We start from the raw sequence: 21,664 nt of genomic DNA on the forward strand, positions 1-21,664 counted from the left end.
ATATGGACTTTTGTATAGAGTCATGCATTTATTTGGTAAAATAAATATACAATGAAAAGAAAGTTTGAACATTTGAGTAGCTGTATCAGATTTATTCAGAGACACGTGAAGTGATATCTTCTGGAAGTTCGTAGAACGCCCTGGAACGCTACGATCACCCTGTGATCACCGGCATGGAAGGTCTGCCTCCTTCTGTGCTGATGCGCTTGGGCCACAGGCCTTAGTGCTGTGCGCTTGTGTCCTGCACGTGCAGGTCACCTGCCGTGGTGCCCAGCTTTGCTTTCCCCGCCTGTTGCTGGCTCAGTCGGGTACTTTCTTGTCTTTCTCCATGAACGTGAAAGTTAGAGCAGCAAAGCTTTCTGACTCAGAGGTTCTTCCTCCCCTCTCCCTGACCACGCGAGAGAGCCGTCAGGCAGTGGTGCCATCCATCAAATCACGGTGACAGCATCACAGATGCTTTATCTTTCCCTACTTGTCACCTCCAGGATGACAGTTTGATCCATATCTTTTGGCCTTTGTGTTCAAGAGTGCCCAGGTAGGGAAAACAAGGCGGGCAGAGAAACCGGGGAAGGAGCTGGGAAGCTGGTCGGTTGCCAGCGGGCCGTCCTCTTGGGGGCACTCAGCGTTCTCCGCGGCTGCTGTTCATTCAGGGGCCGGTGAGAATAGCGACACACTCTGTCGGTAACAATTGGAAAGGTTTGCTGAGCCTGCCTTCTCACCACTAAGAAGGAATTAAAGTTGATAACCGAAGGTGGCAGATGCTTTCATTGTGGTTTTCAGATGAGGCTGGAAAAGATTTTATTTGAAGAAATGGGCTTCTGCTTCTTACCCAGCCTAATTTTCCATTGATATTTTACTTCTAAAGTAAGGTGCTTTGGAAACAAAAGTAATCATCTTACTTTTTCCTTCAGAATGTGTTAGTGGAAAGTGGGTTAAGTTCTGAAGTACCCGGCAGAGGAAGAGGGAAAGAGAAATCTTTATGTTGCGGATCTAGGGGTCATTTCTGCTGCGGTAAAATTGGCTCTGAAGTTTTACTAAAGACATGAGTGACAGCTGTGTAGGAGGGCTTTTTGCATGTGTCCCATCACAGCAGGTGTCAGTGACAAAGCTGCTGTGCAGGGTTTGCTCCAGGCCACCGTGGGAAGTACAGGGGCTCTGTGGGAAGGAAGGGAGAGCCTCTGCTTACCATTTAGTAGAAAATGTTTTTTTTTTTTCCTTTGAGGATTTCGAATCTTAATATCTGCTTTTAAAGCTTTACTGTACAAATGAGATTATACTTTTCTTTAACATACATCTTGGTGTAAAAGAGTAAATTCTTCCTAACTGCCAAACGAGAGCAACTGAAAATAATGTCAAATGCTGGGGAATCAAGACATTAGCCAGACGGTAAGAATGAGGTCATCCAGTGTCTTCCAGATAGTTTCTAGGGAATAACACAGCCATTATTCAGGGAACCCTCCCCCAGCCTCCCTCCCTCCCTCCCACCAAAACAAAATAAAACTCCATTATTTTCATCAGAAAAAATTTCTCTGTCTTAAATCTTTCATAAGCCAACAACATGAGTGAAAGCGTCCATTTCCCCTAGCATGAAGAAGTAGCTTCTTTATGGTCTCACACTCAGGCTGGAGTTTTTAACGCAGCTGGTGGGTCACTGAAGGAAGCATCAGCGCCTCGGTTTGCTCTGACTTTGTGAGTAGCGAGAGCCCCATTCAGGCGGACCTGCGTTTTAATGCCGCAGGCAGATAGCAGCTCGCCCCGCTGCGCAGAGCAGTGAGCAGTAGTTGCATCGTTAGAAACGCTTGAGCATCTCACATTTTTGAATCATTTCATTGTCGAGCGTGAAGCAGCCGCGTTCCTAAGACGCGACACTGCAGGGGGAAAACAGTGTCGTGGAAAACAGTGCCAGAGGTCAGTTCTTTCTCCTAAGCAGCACCGTTTTTCTCTGCTGCTTTTTCTTTTTGACTTTTTAAAAAATAATCAGATCCACGTTATCTTGAGCCCCTCTCTGGCAAAAGAGAGCAACAGGTAATTGCTTTCAGTGTTCGTTCCAACTCAAACTGAGACGAAATATATGTGGATTCCTATTCAGTAAGGTTTTTAAAATGTAGCCATAGCTACTGCGTGGCGGCTCTGGTGTTGATTGCCTGGCATCAGAGGCAGCACTGCGCGTCGGCCGAGGCTTAGACTATAAATATCCGCAGATACTCATTACAGAAATGCGAAAGGGCAAATGCTGTGCTGGGCAGCCCGGGAGCCCCACGCTTGGGACTCACTTGTGAAGCCCATGTGTTCAGTACAGTGAAACCTTGGTATCTGATGGCTGCAAGGAATGTCCCATGTATAAGCATTTAACTTTTTAAATATCACAACTGTGATTTTTGCCCCGTGGAAATATTTCTGACTTGTTTTGTGGATTTCTCTGCCACCTTAACTGAATCATGATGAAGAGATTAAATTGCGTTTAGCTGTATAAACATGATTATGCATCAGTGCTGTGCAAACAGCCGGGCACACCTGACGTAAGACTGAGGTCGAATGACGCCGGAGCCCAGCCTTTCTTGGTGCTTTAAAAAAAAAGTTTCTGATGTCACTCAGCTTTTTGGAATTTTTACATGTATGGCACCTGCAGGAGAGAAGGACCCTTTAAAGATCTCTTCAATGACTCATTTCTTAAGTGAATCCTCATTTTAACTTAATCGTAAATTAGGATTCCGGAGTGGGTTACGGGCAGCACTGGACACCAGTGTGCCAGGCCGGCTGCGGTGGGTGATGACTCAGGGACCGAAAGCTGTCTTCCCGTCGGCATCTATTTTATTTGTGCTAAGTTTGTTTGTTATTCAGGCTTAAAGAAAGAATATCCTTCACACTTTTCTTAATTTAAAGTGAGCTTTTTGTAGACTGTTTTCTTTAAAGCCTATGGATTCTGAAGAAAAAAAACACGAGGGAACCCACCTCTAGGCCCAGCTCAGGAAGTAGTTGGCTTCAGGTTAATTGCTTAGTTTCTCTGGTCCTTAGTTTCTTTGTCCCTAGAATGGTTCTGGAACAAATGGTTTCCCAGCACACTTGAAATTATTTTCTCTAATCTTTCTTCATAGTTTTGAAAAGTAGCTTTTTAGACAATATACAAATTGCAGCTTGAAGCTGTAACGAAAAATAAAAGTAGTTTCTTACTCCGCTTACTCATTAAATCTGTCTTCTACAAAGAGATCGTATTCAGATTTACCCTCCAGGAGCTAAGTAAAACCACAGAGGTCACGTCAGCGTTGGCAGCCAAGTGGAAAGAGGATTCCTAGACAGTAACTTTGCTTCCTTAGGGTGAGTTACAGTTGCCCCAAAATAGAACTGCTTTAAGCCAGCCAGAGAAACCTCTGCTCTGACATGATCTTTTTCTGAAAACCAACCAGGAAAATATATGTATTTTAAGTATCTCAAGGGTCAGATACTTAAAATATATGTATTTTAAGTATCCCTAACCAGCATCAGCGGCTTGTGGGTCACACTGTATAATTAGCACTAGTCTCGGTGTTCTGGTTTGGTTGGGGCATCTTATTCTGTTCCTTTGTTTTCGGTTGTCACCTTGATAGTGCGCAGGGTCCTGCCCAGCTGTCGTTAAGCCTTACTGTCGTAGAGGCCGTGGTGCCGTCTGTCTCATGCTTGCCCTTTCACAGTCGTTTGCAGGAGCATTCAGTCCCGTCCTGGATGTCAGCGTTATTGTCAAGTCACTTTCGTGGTGCTTTCTGGTGATGCCGCTGACCACTCAGTGCTGGCACGCTCCCTTTTCTGCTTGCCGAAATTACGCGGTTTTTCTTGGTTGCTGGCCCTCTGCGGTGGCCTGTCGGTTCCTCACTTAGCTTTGGGGTGGCACGTGCGCGGCATACTAATCATTCCTGTTTGAGGACTGTGCAGAGATGGTAGTTTGCAGCCTGTGCATGTTCGGAGGGTGAACAGAGCCAACTCCGATGGTTCTGTCTCTTTCTCCACCCTTCCCCACCCCCGCTGCAGACTTGTTCTGGCTTAACTGACTCTTTCCTGAAAGTGCCCCTTTTGCGCGGCCCCCTTTCCATCACCCTTTCTGATACCCCCGCAATTTCTAACTCTCGTCGGTTTTGCTCTTTCATAGCTTAGCTAGTCGTCGTCGTTGTTCCCCACCTCGATGCTCTCCAGGTGGTGTCTCACCCCCGTACGCCTTTGCTTTTACATCTGCCGCCGTGAATCTTTGTTTACTCTTGGCTTTTTCACATGTTCCATGCAAATGCCAGGCACCTTGGGTTTGTTGTATTACATAGTCACAGTTTCCTTCTATGTAGATAATTATGTTTTGGAATCCTAAAGGCTTCTTACAATAGCCTGTTAAATGAACCATATGGCGAACTATTTTGTGAATTATTAAGACTTTTCATCCTTAATTACTATCACTATCTACATCACTGTTACCACCTCATCATCATTATCTTCATCATCGTCTGACTTTCTCATTTCATCTCTATGACTAGCATTTTCTCCTGCTTTTGCACATGCACATCTCCCTTTTTGGTCCTCATCCCTCCACTTTTTTGCCTAATCAGTTCCTACTTGTCCTTCATTCATCAGTATGAGCATATAATGGGCTTATATATAATTATCGAAAAAATGAATCACCAAATGCCACCCCCTCCTCCTCGCCTCTCTCTAGTATACAATAAGCTCCTTGAGAGCAGGAAACACATTTTAGTTCTTATATTTTTACTCAATAACAAATAACTTAGCAAGAGATTGGGAAATCGTCACTTCAGTGGCTGCATTTCAGACGAGATGACTACTAAACCTTTATGTATTGGGTATGAGGTTGGGTTCAGAAGGTACTGTGTTGAAGGGGATGAAAAATATCTTTCCTTCTACCCTTCTGAGGTTCTCAGCTGTGGTCCCTGTAACAAAAGGCAGATTAATAAGAGAAAAGCATACAAATTTACTTAATAAAAGTTTTGACATGACACAGGGGCCTTCATGAGGAAATGAAAACCCAAAGCAGTGTTAAAGTGTTAAACCTGAGCAGGGTTTGTTTTTTTTTTTTTTTCTTTTTCCTCGAGCTTTGATGGAGAGTGAAAAGGTATGGGAAAGTGTGACAGGCAAAGGGGTGTGCGTTCAGAGTAGTAAACCGGGGAAACTTACCCAGGCCTGTTTGTTCACATTCCTCTTGGTGCTCCAGCCTCTGGGTCCAGATGCTCCTTCCTCCGGGTATGGGGAGGGCACCTCTCATGAGGCTCTGAGGACCTGCTTCAGGAGGAGATCAGAGTCCTTCCTGCACATACCATTGCTCAAATGATCTCAGCTTAAAATATTGAATATTCTAAGGTGCTGTGTTTTGGGGGAACATGTACTGAACCCCTTCAATGTTAGGGTGAAATCATAGTGAAAGCAAAATCAATGAATACTTTTGGGAACTTTATTGTTTTGTGGAAATGGATGTGAGAAATAGTACCTTGCATTTGGGATGTTAATATTACCCTTTATACACACACACACACACACACACACACACACACACACACGGTATTACAAAGACTTGAGAAAACAGTTGTGTCTAGGATTGATGTAGTGTTAGGCCTAGTCTTTATGATTCTTACTTTACATATTAAGAAAAAAAATCTCATCGTGTTAGATTCTGTCTCATATCCTCAAAGGGCATCATCATCTGCTTCTTGCTGTCCTTTCTAGACATGGTGTGTTAAATTATAAGACTGCCGCTCTGACTGTGAACTTCCTCCCTTAGGAGTCTGAGAAGATCATTGCTGAGTTGAACGAAACCTGGGAAGAGAAGCTGCGTAAAACAGAGGCCATCAGAATGGAGAGGTCAGGAGGTCCATCTGGGAATGTTTCTAAATTTTCTAGGGAATTTGGATTACTTCTGTAGTGATAAAACAGAAGTTAAAAACAAAGAATCTTTCTTCCCAAAACAAAACGTAAACTTGGCTGGGGACTTATGGCTAAATTAACACTTGGCAGTGAAAGTCACATATTTAAATGCTCTAGAGAGTCATGGTGCTTTAGTAGTTATCATTTTGCATGTTGATAGGGATCCATATAAAAACGGAAGATAATTGAGGGATAGTGTTTTTAATTTACAAAAAGACTGCCTTTGATAAAGGCCCCCCCAAAAAATAAATAAATAAAAAGCTGTTCTGACTATTGTTTTTCAGAGTTTTCCAGATCCTCTTTGGTAAGAAATGAAGTAGTCTGAGTTGTAAACTTTTAAAATCCCTGTTCCATCTCAACCTCAAAGTTCTCTACCCTGAAGATGAACATAACCCAAAATAATACTTTACTATTGGAATAAATGTATATATTTTAAATGTCAATTTCTGTCCTCTTCATAGAAATGAGGCAGAAGTGAGTTCCAAGTATTGATACAGTAAGTGTATCAAACAATTAGGATTTTTTATTATATTATAGAGATTTTAGGCTAGAATTGTTCAACCAGTATGATCCGGGCATGGGAACATAACATTTGAGAAAATCACATGTATAGACAATGCTCCATATATTAAGTTACTTCCTGATTGCTTTCTTGGATTTTGAAGAAATGGTTCTATGAGTTGTATGCATAGCCTTAAGGAATATCTTTTTCTTCCTTTTTTATATTAATAGACATATTATTTTTGAATTATTGTCTACCTCCAAAGTCAGATGAGACAAAGTTTTCATTTGGGTGAATATAACTTTACCTAACATGGGAACATAATTTATTTTGAGCGTGCTATTTCTCTTAAAAATAATGCTCTTCATGATGGGATAAGCAGATTCTTTCACATACATATTACCCACTTTCAACACGGATGATTGTTTTTGCTTCGTGTGCTTTATTTTTCAGTCCACATTAGACTGATGTAATAATTGCCATTCTGGTCTTAGTGTTCCTATGCGATCTTTGTTTTTTCCAGAGAGGCCTTGTTGGCTGAGATGGGCGTTGCCATCCGGGAAGATGGAGGAACCCTGGGCGTTTTCTCACCTAAAAAGGTAGGAAACAATTTTGTGAAACTCAACCAAACACAAACACTTTTTGTCTAGTTGCTGAGGACTTCATGTGTTGTGGGTTGGCCCCTCCTTCCCCTCCGTTTTTTTTAATCTTGAGATTTGGATTAATGTCAGATATTTCTGATTTCATTTTACAGTAAAAGGGCAGCCTCCTTCTAAAATCCTTGTCACGTTTACTGTTTACAAAGTAGAACCCAAGGCAGTGAAACTAACTTGTAGTCACGGTTCAGTGTGTGAAGTCATCTTTGTAGTTGGCTTTCTCAGAACCGCCGGCCTAACCTAGCACGCCTTGCTTCCGTTCGGCTCCTCTTTCTGTGTAGATTTCCCCACAGATGCCAGCAACCCCGACTTATAACTCTTTGGAAGCAATTTCAGCGGTTCAGGTTTGTGTAGAAAAATATCACTTCCCTTTGCTTCTACACTGTGTGTTCTAGACACCATTGTACTGAGCAAAGCAATTCCCTTTTCTACCTTCTAGCCTCTCTGCTCCTTTCCCAGTTAAAAACCTCTAGTAGTTACCTTCCGTTTCCATAAGCATAGTTGCGAACTAGTAACCTGTTAGCTAATTACAGCAGTAAAGCTTGGTCGTGTTGTATTTTACTAAGTTGCTTCTTAGTTACTGTTGGATATTGGAAAATTGTTATCAAATGATTATTTTGTGTGCTTATTTACATGATAATAGAAAATATACTGATGTACAAAGCATATATTTCATACCAGTAATATATGGTCCTTCATTTCAAATGACTTCAGATTAACTATTAGAGACGTAAACAGCTTCATGTGAAGGTCTGTTGATCTTTCCAGCTTAGCATAGAACAGTTGGAGAGTTTTTATTTGGTTCTTTTGTTTTATGTGATATGGCATATTACTTTGCTTTTTGCTAGGATTCTTTGATCATGTTTTTCTGTCAAGGCTACATAATTTTTAAATAAATTCTAATGTGTTTCTTTCAACAAAGAAGATTGATTTAAAGAAATTTTAGGTACATATTGTAGAACTGGAACAATAATGAAAGTATTTTATATGTTTATATTGCTAAAGGTCAGTGACTTACAGTTTAATAGTTTTTCTTTCAGTAAGACATGATTTATTCATATATATCACTTATGATTATTATGTTGAGGATTATAGGGAATTTTTATAACGACTTATAAAAATGTGACATTTAACACAAATCATAAATAACTTGAGTAAATTTCGTGATATAAACAGCACAGAAATTCAAAATGACATTTCTATTTCCAAGCCTTATTTTTTTTCATTTTACTCATCTTGCTTTAACTTTCTAAACTGCTTCCGGAAGGAGAAGGGCACGCACCACTGACCACATCCGGATTCAGTGTCTACACGTTTTAACTTTATACACTGCACACCTTTTAAAAACCACATCGTTCGACCCAGATAAATACCATTTTTGTCAGTCATACCTCAGTAAAACCGAGGGGGAAATACTCTTAAGGCAAGAAAACAAAAGAACCTGTCGTAGAGATTCCTTTCTTCTTAGGCCAGTGTCATGATGGGCTCTAGAGGATGCTGCCCAGAGAGGGCTGAGACTTTCTCATACCTGCGAAGCTCTCAAACTGCAGAGGCAGGTGCTGGTTGAGGAGACGTAGAGGTTTTTCTAATTTCTTTTTAATCATCTTTTGCATTCCCTTGTCTTAACCCCCTCTCATCTGACTCTTCTTTCATTTTTCTACATTTGCTGACATGATCTTGAGTAGATTTTGACCCCAAGACCATGTGACTTATTTTTGGATTCCAGTGGGGTATTTTCACCGAAGAAGGTTGGTTTTTAAAAGATTTTAGAAATATTAGAGTTAGATGAAGAGGATTTTAATAAGATCTATGTATTATTGAATGTCAGTAATTTTAATTTCTTAAGGTAAAGACTAATAAAGGCAATAACAGACCATTGAAGAACCGATAAAAATTATAGAGGGAGATGATCGGGACGTGGGGGACATTTTAATAAAGTAAATGAAAAATTAAGTATTTGTTGAGATTGTAGGAAAGGAAAAATAATTTTCTCTCTACCCTTTTGAGTTCTTGGCTGAGAGCCCTCTAATAAAAGATAGATTAACAATAGAAAAACAAAGAGTTGATTAACATGCGTACCTCATGTATACATGGGAGATACCCCGGGGCGGGAGGCAGCGGGGAAATGAGGAACTTTTTGAGGTGGCTCAGAATCCAGGTTAGATATTATTTGAATAGGGAAATGGGTGGGAGGAGGGGGGCCTCTCAGGGGAGAGCACATGGTTTCTAGGGAAGGTGACTGGGCCCTTAGAAGAGTAGATGAGAGATGCCATAGTTCGTCTGGGTGTGGCGGCAGCTTTGGTTTCTCTTCTGTGAGAAGAGCCAGTCTGGCTGTGAAACCCCTGGGAGAGATTTAGGACCATGAAACAAACGCCTTTTCAAAGATCTGTCTTCAGACAGATAAAGGGAGGTCAGAGAAAGCCTCCCCCTGCATCAACTGTTCATTTCAAGCGCCTACAACTCAAAATAATATTGTCAAAGTGGCATATTTTGGGGTAGCATATTCTGCTACCCTTCAAGACTTTTGTCAAGGTATTTACAAAAATTACGATGAACTCATCCAGATCTTTGTCTTAATTTTTCTTGTGTGTTCTGCCAGCTTTGACCTTATATCAATAATTGATCTTATTTTTTATCCCAGAAATCATGTTCATAAATAGAATGCACTAGTGTAGTTTGCGAAGGCCTGAAGAGAGTGTTTCCTTTTTATTATAGAATTGCAAGTAGGAATAAAAGAAGGCCCTTTTCCAGCCCCTGTGGGTAACCCAAGAAGCCATCAGTCTCCTCTAGGTCCCTGTTATTGTCACAGCCATTTCAGTGGTGCTTGCTCTGAATTGATGTTCTAACCTTTTTCCAGACCCCACATCTCGTTAATCTCAATGAGGACCCACTAATGTCAGAATGCCTGCTTTATTACATCAAGGATGGACTTACAAGGTATATCTGTTTCTTTTGGTCACATTCTATCTGGTTTTCTATTTCTCTTAGATGATTTAATAACTAAAGGAAAGTCGTTTGTTGAAAAATTCGTTGTAATGATTTGCCGTTTTTCTCATCTGAAATAGTTACAAACTATCCTCTTTACTCTTCCTAAATTACGTATTTTAGCCAGCTGAACCAGTTAGCACGTAGTTTTCCCCTACAAGACCCTAAGTAAAAATTTTTTCCTTCTGACATCTTACATGAATTCATGAGGAAGATTAGGTCATGCACATCTTTGTATAATGCCATGTGAGTGTTATCAGTGTATCATTGTTCTTCGTTTCTTCAGTTGGGAGGTTGACCATATAAGAAAAATTAGAATTTGCGGTTGAGAGCCTCTGATTAAAAAAGGTGATACCTTTTTTGTAGGTACCAAAGAATATTCTTTGGGAGAAAGAGGTTCATTGTTCGTAGTGCTTTTTGTGTCTGAATTCCCCTGGGAAACCCTCTCCGTTGTGTTCAGGGTCGGCCAGGCAGATGCCGAGAGGCGCCAGGACATCGTGCTGAGCGGGGCACACATTAAAGAAGAGCATTGTGTCTTCCGGAGCGAGAGGAGCGACCGTGGGGATGGTGAGGGCTCTTGGCTCAGCTTTTCCAGCAGCCTTTCATTCCGTGTTGCGAGAAATCCTCAGGACTTGGTATTCCTTGTCTCTCTCAGTGATGCTTTCTCATACAGTCTAATATTTGAAACTGGAGAAACCTGGGCTGCTTGAATGCAGGGACGGACATGGCTACTTTACATGAAAATAGCCAGGACAAAAGGAGCCCTTTCGTTACTGCCACTACTGCCAAGAACCGGGCAGGCCTGAGGCAATTAGGCTTGGTCTTGAATGTTAATTGTTTGATAGACAAGTAAAAAGGGAACAAATATTCCGGGTAGGGAGAGATTTGAAGGACCTCTAACCTTAACCAAGTAGAATTTTTTTAGCTAAAATAGAAGAGAAAGTCAATCTTGATTTTTGTCCAGGTTATTAACAAAACAAGAACATAACATTCTAATCATATTTTTGTGCTATATAATTTCTTCCTTCCTTAATCAAAATGTTAGCTTCGATATTGTTTTTGGTTATGACCTACATCTCATACTGAAGATTCCGATGGTTTTCAGTTTTATAGACTCAACTGTCAGATATCACTGAAACTGACATATCATATCATTTTCTGAGATTCATTCAATTTATTTAAATGTTTCTGTCTTAGCCTGATTATGGTACTCTAAACTATTCTGTAGATGCTCGGCCACTTGGTTACAGGAATCAGAATATTCTCCTTACCCCGAATCCTCACAATCATCTGCTTTCTGTTATTTTATTCCAGTGGTTTGTGATGCTAACATTATTTTACTCTCCTCTTAGTTATCGTGACGCTAGAGCCCTGTGAACGCTCAGAAACCTACGTAAATGGCAAAAGGGTGGCCCAGCCTGTTCAGCTGCGTTCAGGTGAGACTGGAGAGGAGTGAGGTTCAGTAGAGATCACATGGCTTGTGTGAGCAGCTCTATAATTTCTGAATTTTTGTTTAAAGGCCGAAGCGATAGCAGTAGGATTTATGTTTTTGTAAGACTCCAAATGCTGTCTTTTTGCATTAGAGAAAGTGAGGTCATTAACATAGATACTATACATTTCAAAAATGGCTTCTTTACCCTGTTTCTGTTTCGTGCCAGGAAACCGTATCATCATGGGTAAAAACCACGTGTTTCGTTTTAACCACCCCGAGCAAGCACGGGCTGAGCGGGAGAAGACACCCTCTGCTGAGACCCCCTCTGAGCCTGTGGACTGGACATTTGCCCAGAGAGAGCTTCTGGAAAAACAGGGGATCGATATGAAACAGGAGATGGAGAAAAGGTAATGTACAGATATGACGTGGCTCACGTGACTGTCACTTCTTTTAAACGTAATAGGGTTTACGCAACAGCTCAGTGATCTCATCGTGTATTCTTTTCCTCTCGTTTCTCTTTTCCTTGTAGGTTACAGGAAATGGAGATCCTGTACAAAAAGGAGAAGGAAGAAGCAGACCTTCTCCTGGAGCAGCAGAGACTGGTAGGAGTCCATCCTGAATCCTCTGTTGGGGAACGGGCAGCTTGCTCTCGTACCTTCCCTGTCCCACGGATGAGCACGCGCCCACATGGCTTGCTCAGCTCTCATTGATACTATACACTGTTCTCTCCCTTCCTTAATGGAGAATGAACTCCTGGTACCTTAGCTGAAAACCTGTCCATAAAGGTACAATTTTGTGCCTTTTATGTCTTAAAGTCAAATCATTACTTCTGTCAAAACCAAGTGCTTTTTGAGAAAATACGGGAGCTTCTCTGGTAGGCTTTGCCTCTTGATAGTAATTTTTGAGTATGCATAGTGGTGGTTCTTTTAATAATAATTACTCTGCATATCGAATTTGGTGGGCGTTTGCCTTGGTTTTGTTTCTGATCACCCGATAGTACTAATTCTCTGCTCGTGGGCTGACCTGAGGGGTTGTTCTCTCGTGCTGGGCAGACTTTTACTTTTACTTTTTTTTTTTTTAGTTAAACTTTGTCTAAAAGTGTTGCTGCACAGATGCATGTGTTAATCCTTTTCTGTTCCCCTGCATGGAGTCTGAATCCTCTGTAAGGGTTACCGTGGCATGTGGGTGACAGTGGAAGCAGGGGCCATACAGCCAAGTCAGATAGGGGAAGCCTGGTTTCTCTGGGTTGAGAAAGGGTTTGGCGAGCAGCTGAAAAGCTAGTTTAAGGGCGCAGCTTGTAATGCTAATGGCTTTAGCATTTTATGATGTTAATTGATTTGTAAAGTTTGATAGAAATGGAATCTTGTGAATGAGTTAGCTGATCTATTAATTAGATTTTCATTTTTAAAGCCATCCAATTTTGGTTAACAAAGCACCTGTTATAAGAAGCTTCTTGGCATTCCTTTGGTATGTAGGGAAAAGGTGTTATACACCTTTGGGTATGGTGGGTGAAGTTTAGGAACTTCTCAAGTTTTAAATTTCATGAACCTGAGATAAGGGAGTATTAGGGAGAAAGCTGGAATACTGGTTTCTTTCCTGAGCACAAAATACAGGATCTAAAATGCTGTGTGTAAACCGCAGCCTTACGGCCATGCTCTGCTTTGGGTTGGGGCAAAAGCAGCCCTTTCCAGGGCAGCTCAGTTCTCTGGCTTGGCGGTGGGTTAACCAGTTCGTTATCTCAAAATTATATTGAAGCCCCAAATGAATGGATTGTAAGAATAAATCAAGGCTTTGGGGCAAGATAATAGCAGTGTTATATAGAGAGTCTGTTTAGAAGGCCTAGCTGGCATTTAGTTTTTAATAAAATCAAGGATTTAGCGACAGTGTGATTAGGGGCTTGAAAGGTTTATCACACATGAAGGAGCCTTTCATCTTAATAATGTAGGATAATGTAATAACATGCCTCTGATGGTCTGTGAGAGATCAAAGACAGGTGTCATTAGGCCGTTATTTATTAATAGTAGTGCCTTGTAATTGTGTAGTGCTTTATAATTTACAGAAGGCTTTAACATTCATCTTTTTATTTTTAATTTCTGAAACAACCCTCTTTAGTAGATGTATATATAAATAGTATTATCTCCTGTTTATACCACTACCAGTTGAGGAAACCAAGGCTAAGAAATGCTGTTTGCCCATTCTTAAGTACCTATTAAGTCATGGTTCTGAGGCTTAAACTTGAGGTCTTCTGACCTTCACTGTTCGTTCTGTGCAGTAGAATAGTGCTTCTCCCCCACCTGGAAGTCTTGTTAAAATGCAGATGCTGATTCACTAGGTCTGGGGTGGGACCTGAGATTCTGGACTTCCAACCGCCTGCCAGGTGGTACCCATGCTGCTGGTCCTGGGACCAGCCTTCGAGTAACTAGGTGGTAAAGAATAGTGCTGGCTGGTGCTTTCCTTAACCATGAGCTGGTTCTCTGCTCTGAAATAAGACAAAGGACACACTTGGTCTGCAAGTAATCAGATTCCGGTTGTCATTTGTTCTGTATTTCTCAGAGTAAGCTAGGATTTCAAGAGAAGATCTTAAAGTAAGGAGATTGCTTTCCTCCGACAAGTCCAACTGTCTATTTCATTTAAATTTCTTGTCCTTAAGAGGAATCGATTTTTAATGCTTTCACCTGAAGTATATCTAGCAGTAACAAAACGGAATGGAAAATGTATTTTTATGATCCTATATTGGTCATCCAACAGATACATTTTGAATGTGCCCTATGAATAAACATTGAGAGGATACCAAAGGGATTATTCAGTAAATATTTTTAACATTTATTATATGTAATCATTTTTGCATAGTGACAGTAGTAAACGGAATTCAGGCTCATGAGTTTTTTATTATGATCGTTCCCCATGTGCGTCACACTGTTACATTCTCTTATAGTTAGTGCTCTATTAGATACCTGGTCCTTTCTGTGCTTGTGTGTTAGGTATATTCTTTCTTCTATTTGTGTAAGCTTCTTGCAGAGTCTCTTCAGGAGGCCCACTTTGCATTTGGTTTTTAATTAAAAAGGAAAGGATCTTTTAGTGACATGTAAATTGGACCGACCTAAGTCATTTTTCCAATGCTGTAAAATACATGAATCTAAGTATCTTAAAGTCTTTTAAAAAAAAAAAACATGGGATAAGATTTACATCTTGGCACATAAATGTTGCATACAGACTTCTCAAGTATCACAGTCTGTATGTGATGGGGGATATGTTTGAGCCATATGGAGAACATATTCTGCAGAGTCAATATGACTGTATTTTAAAAGAAAGAAAATTATGGCCACTTGATTTAATTTGAGTTCCTTCAGATTTATGTAGACTCTTATTTATGTTTTATTTTGGAGTTTAAAGACATAACTTTTATCTCTTAATCATGATATTAAAGCAATAATTACAATATTTGCTATTTCTTATATTAAGTAGTGTTCTCTTTATCCTTAAGCAATTTTAAAAAGAAAAAGGAGCCAGGGGGAAAAAGGGATAGTAGTCAATTAAGTTGGAAGAATCAGAGAGTTTGTGTGTTTTGTAAAACTCAGTTTATATATATTCGCCAGAAAACCTTTTTAGGAGTCAAATGTACTTTTTACTCTAATGTTAATTAATGTCTATCACTTAAGATTAGCCATTTTTATTTTTTAAACTAAAAGTGAAAAAAGTATAGAATCTGTAAATTTAGCTTTATCTTTTTGTTGCTAAATTTTCAAATAGGTAGGGGTTACAAATTGGTTTAGTACCCATTTATAGACCAACAGAAATAAAACAGATCAGTAGCAACCTCTCCAAATCCAGGGGCCAAATTATTGTCATTATTTTAAAAAATTGTTTTTTTGGTCCCTAGAAAGAACTGTACATGAAAATCTTTGGTATAGAAAGCAAGATACTATTTATCAGTTTTGATTAAAAAAAAAAAAACTGCTTTACTAGAGATAATTTTGGTAATCACAGCCGAGTAAAAGAGACTATTAAGAATATTTTCATTTACTAGACTATCTTGAACTATGCTAGTGAGTAGTGTGTTTTCCCAGGAACTTGTATTTCCTGAATAGAAATCCTTTCTTAATCTTATCTGTCATAGGGCATTATAAATCTAACATATCTCCCATTAAGATTCATGTTATCAAGATTTACTTGAGTTAGTTAAGAATAATTGGTTGTTATTCAGTTGGTTATTATCCAGTCACGCTGCGGGTTTAGGCCTAGTAAAATATTTTGAAAAAGAGGGAATGGTGCAAAGATAGCCAAAAAGACAGAGTTAGAGAAAACATTTTAAAGTGAGTCCATTTCACATGAACAGAATATGATATTTGTGTTTTATGTGTTGACAAGAAGAGTTGTCACTTAAAGTGATATTTCTCAGATAACTAGAACTCACATGAGTTTTCATAGGTAGAAAACATCTCTTAAGTTGTATTTATTAAAATATCGAAGAATTGAAAATGATTATTAAAAATATATTTGCCTAGTTTAATTTATGTTCTGGAAGTTTATTAAAATTTTGAAGGTGATATATTTGTTGATCTAAGTGTGTGTGAAAAATAAAATAACAGACCCACTATAACAATCCTTTTTTATGCTTTCTTGTTCTCTCGATAACAAACTAACGGTACAAATGAAATGGATCAATTTGACATAACACACACAAAAAAATAGCAAAACCAATATATGCTCACAGAAAGACTAGTTTCAAAACCCTCTTGTCGTCTAGAAAAACAGTTTGGTTGATGAGAACCTCACATGGTCTGCTAATAGAGATTCTTAGCATTTTTAACATCATCCCTGTTTGCTTTTTTTCCTACTTTCTCATCTTCTAACTTTTTTCTAGGGCTGCTCTTTTAGTAAAGCTAAACAAAACGTGGCATCCTACAGCCTTACTAACCTTTGTTAATCCGCCTGCTCGTCACATCTTGTATGGCATCTGTGCTCACTCATGGGGGAAAGAGTTTCTGGAAGAAGCAACAGCAATAACCAAGGCAAATGTGGGGAAGTGGCTGCATGGGTGTTAGCATGGACGGGGTGTAGGTTTGACTTCATTTTCTTGAGATAGTGGAGATGTGGTTTCACAACATTTTGTTAATAACTTCATATGACTTTACAGTGAGAGACTCACTGTTTCAGTCTTCCTAAGAAATTTGCTTGCAGATTTCATTATTGATGTCAGAAAGTGGAGATGTGGGTTAGTGCTACTAAACAAGCACATCTTTATATTAATAATAATCTACAGTTTGCATATGTCTTAATAGACTTGCACATCATTTCGGGTTTTTGTTTTAAGGGTTTTGTTTTTGTTTTTTGTTTCGTTTTTAAATTTGATTAAGGCTTTTTTTGCTTGCTTTTTCTCTTCGATTTGATTTTCATTTTTTACATTTTAATTTTGGTTATTTGGGGGCCATTTTTTGATTTTCTTTTTCCAAAGGACGCGGATTCTGATAGCGGGGATGATTCTGACAAGAGGTCCTGTGAAGAGAGCTGGAAACTGATTACTTCTTTGAGAGAAAAGCTACCTCCCAGCAAGTTGCAAACCATTGTTAAAAAATGTGGCCTCCCGAGCAGTGGGAAGAAACGGGAACCAATTAAAATGTACCAGATACCCCAAAGAAGGCGCCTGAGTAAAGATTCCAAGTGGGTCACCATCTCAGACCTTAAGATTCAGGCTGTCAAAGAGATTTGCTACGAGGTGGCGCTCAACGATTTCAGGCACAGTCGGCAGGAGATTGAAGCCTTGGCCATCGTTAAGATGAAAGAGCTTTGCGCCACGTACGGGAAGAAAGATCCTAACGAGCGGGACTCCTGGAGGGCGGTGGCCAGGGATGTCTGGGACACCGTGGGAGTAGGCGACGAGAAGATCGAAGACATGATGACCAGTGGCAAAGGCGGAACCGACGTGGATGACCTCAGGGTTCACATAGACAAGCTGGAAGATATTTTGCAAGAGGTCAAAAAACAAAATAACATGAAAGACGAGGAGATAAAAGTCTTAAGAAATAAAATGCTCAAAATGGAGAAAGTCTTGCCACTGATCGGGTCGCAGGAACAGAAGACCCAAGGAAACCACAAAGTGAAGGAACCTGTCGGTGCCGGCGTCGGTAGCAAGTCTGAGAATGACGTCAGCAAAGGAGACGGCGGGGAGCTTGGGAAGGAAGAGCGTGTTTCCCAGCTGATGAACGGGGACCCAGCTTTCCGACGTGGACGTCTGCGCTGGATGAGGCAGGAGCAGATCCGGTTCAAGAACCTGCAGCAGCAGGAGATAACGAAGCAGCTTCGTCGGCAGAACGTGCCCCATCGGTTCATCCCTCCTGAGAACCGGAAGCCCCGCTTCCCCTTTAAGAGCAATCCCAGACACCGGAACTCTTGGAGTCCTGGCACACACATCATCATAACGGAAGACGAGGTTATAGAGCTTCGAATACCGAAGGATGAAGACGGAAGGAAAGGAAATAAAGAGGAGAGCCAAGAGAAGGGTGGTAGAGCAGCTTCCAAGGACCCCCAGTTTCCATGGGGCTCTCAGGGCACCCGAAGTCAAGATCACATCCAAGTGAGCAAGCAGCATATTAATACTCAACAACAGCCACCTCAGTTACGCTGGAGGAGCAATTCCCTCAATAATGGCCAGCAGAAGAGTGCGCGCTGCCAGGCATCTGCCTCCTCGGAATCGTTAACCTCCCACGGTGGTCACCCCACCGGCGATCTGCAGACTTTCCAGGCCAAGCGCCATATCCATCAACATCGTCAGTCTTACTGTAATTATAACACTGGAGGTCAGTTAGAGGGCAGTGTGGCCAGTTCCTGTCAGAGGCAGACTGACAAAGCCAACCACTGTGGCCAGTTTGTGACACCTCCGCGGATGAGGCGACAGTTCTCGGCACCCAATCTCAAAGCTGGCCGAGAAACCACAGTATAAATTACTGGACAAACTTGAAATCCCGGCAGAGGAAGCGGGCGATGTTAGCTCATGATTTGAGTTGGTTCTAGCCTTGGCCTTGAGTTCCTACTAATTACGTTTTGATTTGAATGTTGCGTTCTTACAAACATTAACTGATTTTCATACTGTCGAAACATAAAACACTGGTAAATGTTTCAACACCTCCCTTTTGTTTGTATACCATAAATGGGCAGTTTCTGGAATTTTGGACAAAACACTGAGACCTCTTTTTTTTCTGAGACTCTCCTCCTTGGTGCCTAGATAATATACTTATTTACAGACTGGTCTCATTTGGTGTTAAGTTTGTTATGTTTTCATAACGCCAATAAGTTGATCTGATATCCAGAAAGTCCTGCCCCTTGGTTTATGCAGACATTCAAAAGGGGAATTGCATATGTAGAATTAAATGTCTGTTGTTTCCCCATGAATGTTAGACATTAGTTTAAAAATAATGACATGCAACTCTGTGGACACAGCTTTGGATTTCTCATCCATGTCTGTCCTTTTAAAAAAGATAATTGGACTTTTCAGAAGCCAAAACAAAACGTCCTCAGACACATTTTGTAGTACATAGCTCTGCTTCTTCCACAGAACTTTACATCTTATTCTACATTTTACACAGAACTAATTTCAGTAGGATTTTTTTTCTTTTGAATGTATCAGTGTATGTATGAAATTTGTCATAATACTGAAATATTTGGCACCATATCTGGATTTCTGTTTGCAGTTTGAGTTTCGAAATGATCATTTCTCACACGCACTGAACTATTCACCAAAACTGTGCCACCAGAAATACCAGAAAAATACATTTGTGATGCTCTGAGCAGTATATATAAGTTTATAGGGAGGTTATTTGGCAGAGAGAGGGAAGAGGTGGCACATGGGAAGAAGGCTGCAGCTTACGGCTGTGTGCTACTTATTTTCAGCAGATGATGAAGTATTGAAGTAGGTTACCTTTGGGTTTAGAGCAAAGGAGAGTCTAACGAACTATTCTTTGGTTACCAGTAGTAACGCTCACAGATACACAAGCAAGCAGAGAAAAGCCCTGATGAACGTTAAATGTATCAATACCTCATTTTACTGTGTTGTCTCCGTTTGCCTCACTGGAGAATTACTAAAAAGGACGGATTTTAATGAGAAGAAAAGAATAGTTTTCTACATCTTTCCTCATATCTTGAACTTGTCAGAAACTTTTTAAAGAGGCGGTGTGAAGAGCCAGAGATATCTGTCTGTGAGACTGCCTGACTTCATGTTGTTGACGATGCCTAAGTCACACTAAGTCATCTATCCAACGCTTGTCTTCCAGATGGTGTGAAAAATTGCAGCCAAGATAGCAATTAGCATTCAAGGAAGCCTTAATGATTGTGATTATATAGTTTTTTTTTTTTTCCTTTGCGTGTGGGCACTATGCTTCATTAGAGCACGTTATTTTTAATCATAGTATTTTTTATTTGCTTCTAAGAAAATGCTTTCTTAATGCACAGAAAGTTGCTTCCAATTAACCTTGGGGAATATTTTTTCTTTCATAGCTAAAGTAGTCCTAGTCTTCAATTGAGGTTTTATGGCAGATTAGACCCAGTGAATGCCGTTTGTAATGGGTTGACTAATTGAGACGACAATCTCCTGTGCCGTGTGGTTTGAATGTCCTTGGTAGGCTGCTTCAAATCAGTCACTTCATTGGATCTCGTGTAAAAGCCACTTGTCTTTCTTTATTCTTCTTAGACAAAGATACGTTAACTATTCCCTTCTTGCAAAAAAAAAAATTATTTTCTAATATTAATAATAATTACTCGACTTTCAACTCTAGAGCAAAAGCGAGCTCTCATTTCCCTAACCTGAGATAGCATAGGATAGGTCTATATATTTTCTTTTTTGTGGTGGTCTTTTCATCTCATTATGGGCAGGTGCCTCCCTTTGCCACTAAACATTGGGAGAGAGTTCCTGCTGGTGACCAGGTGACACTGTAGAATTAAAAATAATATTTTCATTTACAAATGTGGGTTGCGATAAGCACTCTACCCAAACTGATATTCTAGAGAATTCGGTTTGTGTTTGTGGTTCATCTGTCGATTCAGGCGCCTTCATCTTGGCCGAAATGTTTAGATATCAGCCGAAATGTTTAGATATCAAAAGGAGCCCCTAATTTTAGATGACCAGAAAGAAATGAACCAAGGTTTGAAGGGACCGCATATGTCCCTTCATGGATTTTAGAGCATATGCTTGTCTTAGGAAATAACTTTGTGTGGATAAAATTACTTCGTCGAATTTTTTTTTATTAAATAAGTAACTAGTGCCATGCGTTTATGAGCTATTGGTGTAGCTGATATTGTTGTTTATTATTGCATTTGACAGTATCTCTCCCTAAACTCAAATGCAACAAGACCAAAGAGAAATGGTCATCACTAAACCAGTATATTATCAAAGTATTCCTAGCTATTATCATAGCGAAATGGCAAAAGTGTTTTTCCTATTGAAATTATATGACGATCTGACAATAATGGAAATGTAGAGGAGTCCTAATTAATTGGTATAGTTTCACAAACCAAAATGGTATTCCTTGGAAAGTTAAAGATACTCTGCTTATCTAATAAGTCTAAACCAAAGGGCTTTTCCTATATCTTTGCTTCTAGTCCTCTCTAGCACTTGGAATTGCAACTTCTCCTTTCCACTGGAAATGCAATGAAGTATTGTTTATACCATGAAGTGACTTGAAGTGGCCTCTTGTGCTTTAGGTGCAGGTCGATGCCGAAAAAAAGAAAAAAACCACTTTTTTGTTTATTTCACTGAAGTGACTTGAAGTGACCTTTTGTGCTTTAGGTGCAGGCTGATGCTGAAAAAAAATGAAAGCAAAGCAGAGTTTGCCACACAGGTGTCTGTATTAAAGGTTACTAGACAACAGGAAGTTACGTAGATTACCTCCGGTCAGCTGCTGTGCCCTGTGCCTTACTGGTCCTTTGTAAACTTGCCTTAATGACTTGTGCAAAAGGCTCTGAGGAGGGGAAGCAGTGTGTCCTGGTGAATCTTGAGGAAGACGCCTGCTAGGCACAGTGCAAAGCAAGCATTCATGCTCTGCTGTTAGAGCCACATTCTGCATCGTGAGCATTTTCATAATTGTCCAGTTTATGTCACCTTCCCGAGACTGAAAAATCTAGATACTTAGGTTGAACCACTCTAGGTTGTGAAATGTGTTGATTTCCTTCTATCATTACTGTAAAATCTTCTTGTTAATGGACAAT

The 21,664-nt window shown here is 40.2% G+C and overlaps 1 protein-coding gene across 10 annotated transcripts in view; it reads left to right on the top strand.

The window, feature by feature from the left end:
* Window positions 1-21,664, top strand: part of KIF1B (kinesin family member 1B) — a 120,936-nt gene that overhangs the window by 50,553 nt on the left and 48,719 nt on the right. For 9 of the 10 annotated variants that reach the window (XM_036228492.1, XM_016163590.2, XM_036228497.1 and 6 more), the window contains 7 exons: window positions 5,750-5,829; window positions 6,918-6,993; window positions 9,908-9,987; window positions 10,496-10,602; window positions 11,388-11,471; window positions 11,694-11,874; window positions 11,997-12,069. In XM_036228492.1, coding sequence (XP_036084385.1) covers window positions 5,750-5,829; window positions 6,918-6,993; window positions 9,908-9,987; window positions 10,496-10,602; window positions 11,388-11,471; window positions 11,694-11,874; window positions 11,997-12,069 — 681 coding nt within the window. Of the gene's footprint in view, window positions 1-5,749; window positions 5,830-6,917; window positions 6,994-9,907; window positions 9,988-10,495; window positions 10,603-11,387; window positions 11,472-11,693; window positions 11,875-11,996; window positions 12,070-16,922; window positions 18,716-21,664 lie in introns of those variants that run through there. The other variant, XM_036228523.1, reaches the window with a different exon arrangement.

The sequence above is a fragment of the Rousettus aegyptiacus genome, unplaced genomic scaffold (genome assembly GCF_014176215.1).
Source record: "Rousettus aegyptiacus isolate mRouAeg1 unplaced genomic scaffold, mRouAeg1.p scaffold_m13_p_1, whole genome shotgun sequence".
In the NCBI taxonomy this organism is placed as follows: domain Eukaryota; kingdom Metazoa; phylum Chordata; class Mammalia; order Chiroptera; family Pteropodidae; genus Rousettus; species Rousettus aegyptiacus.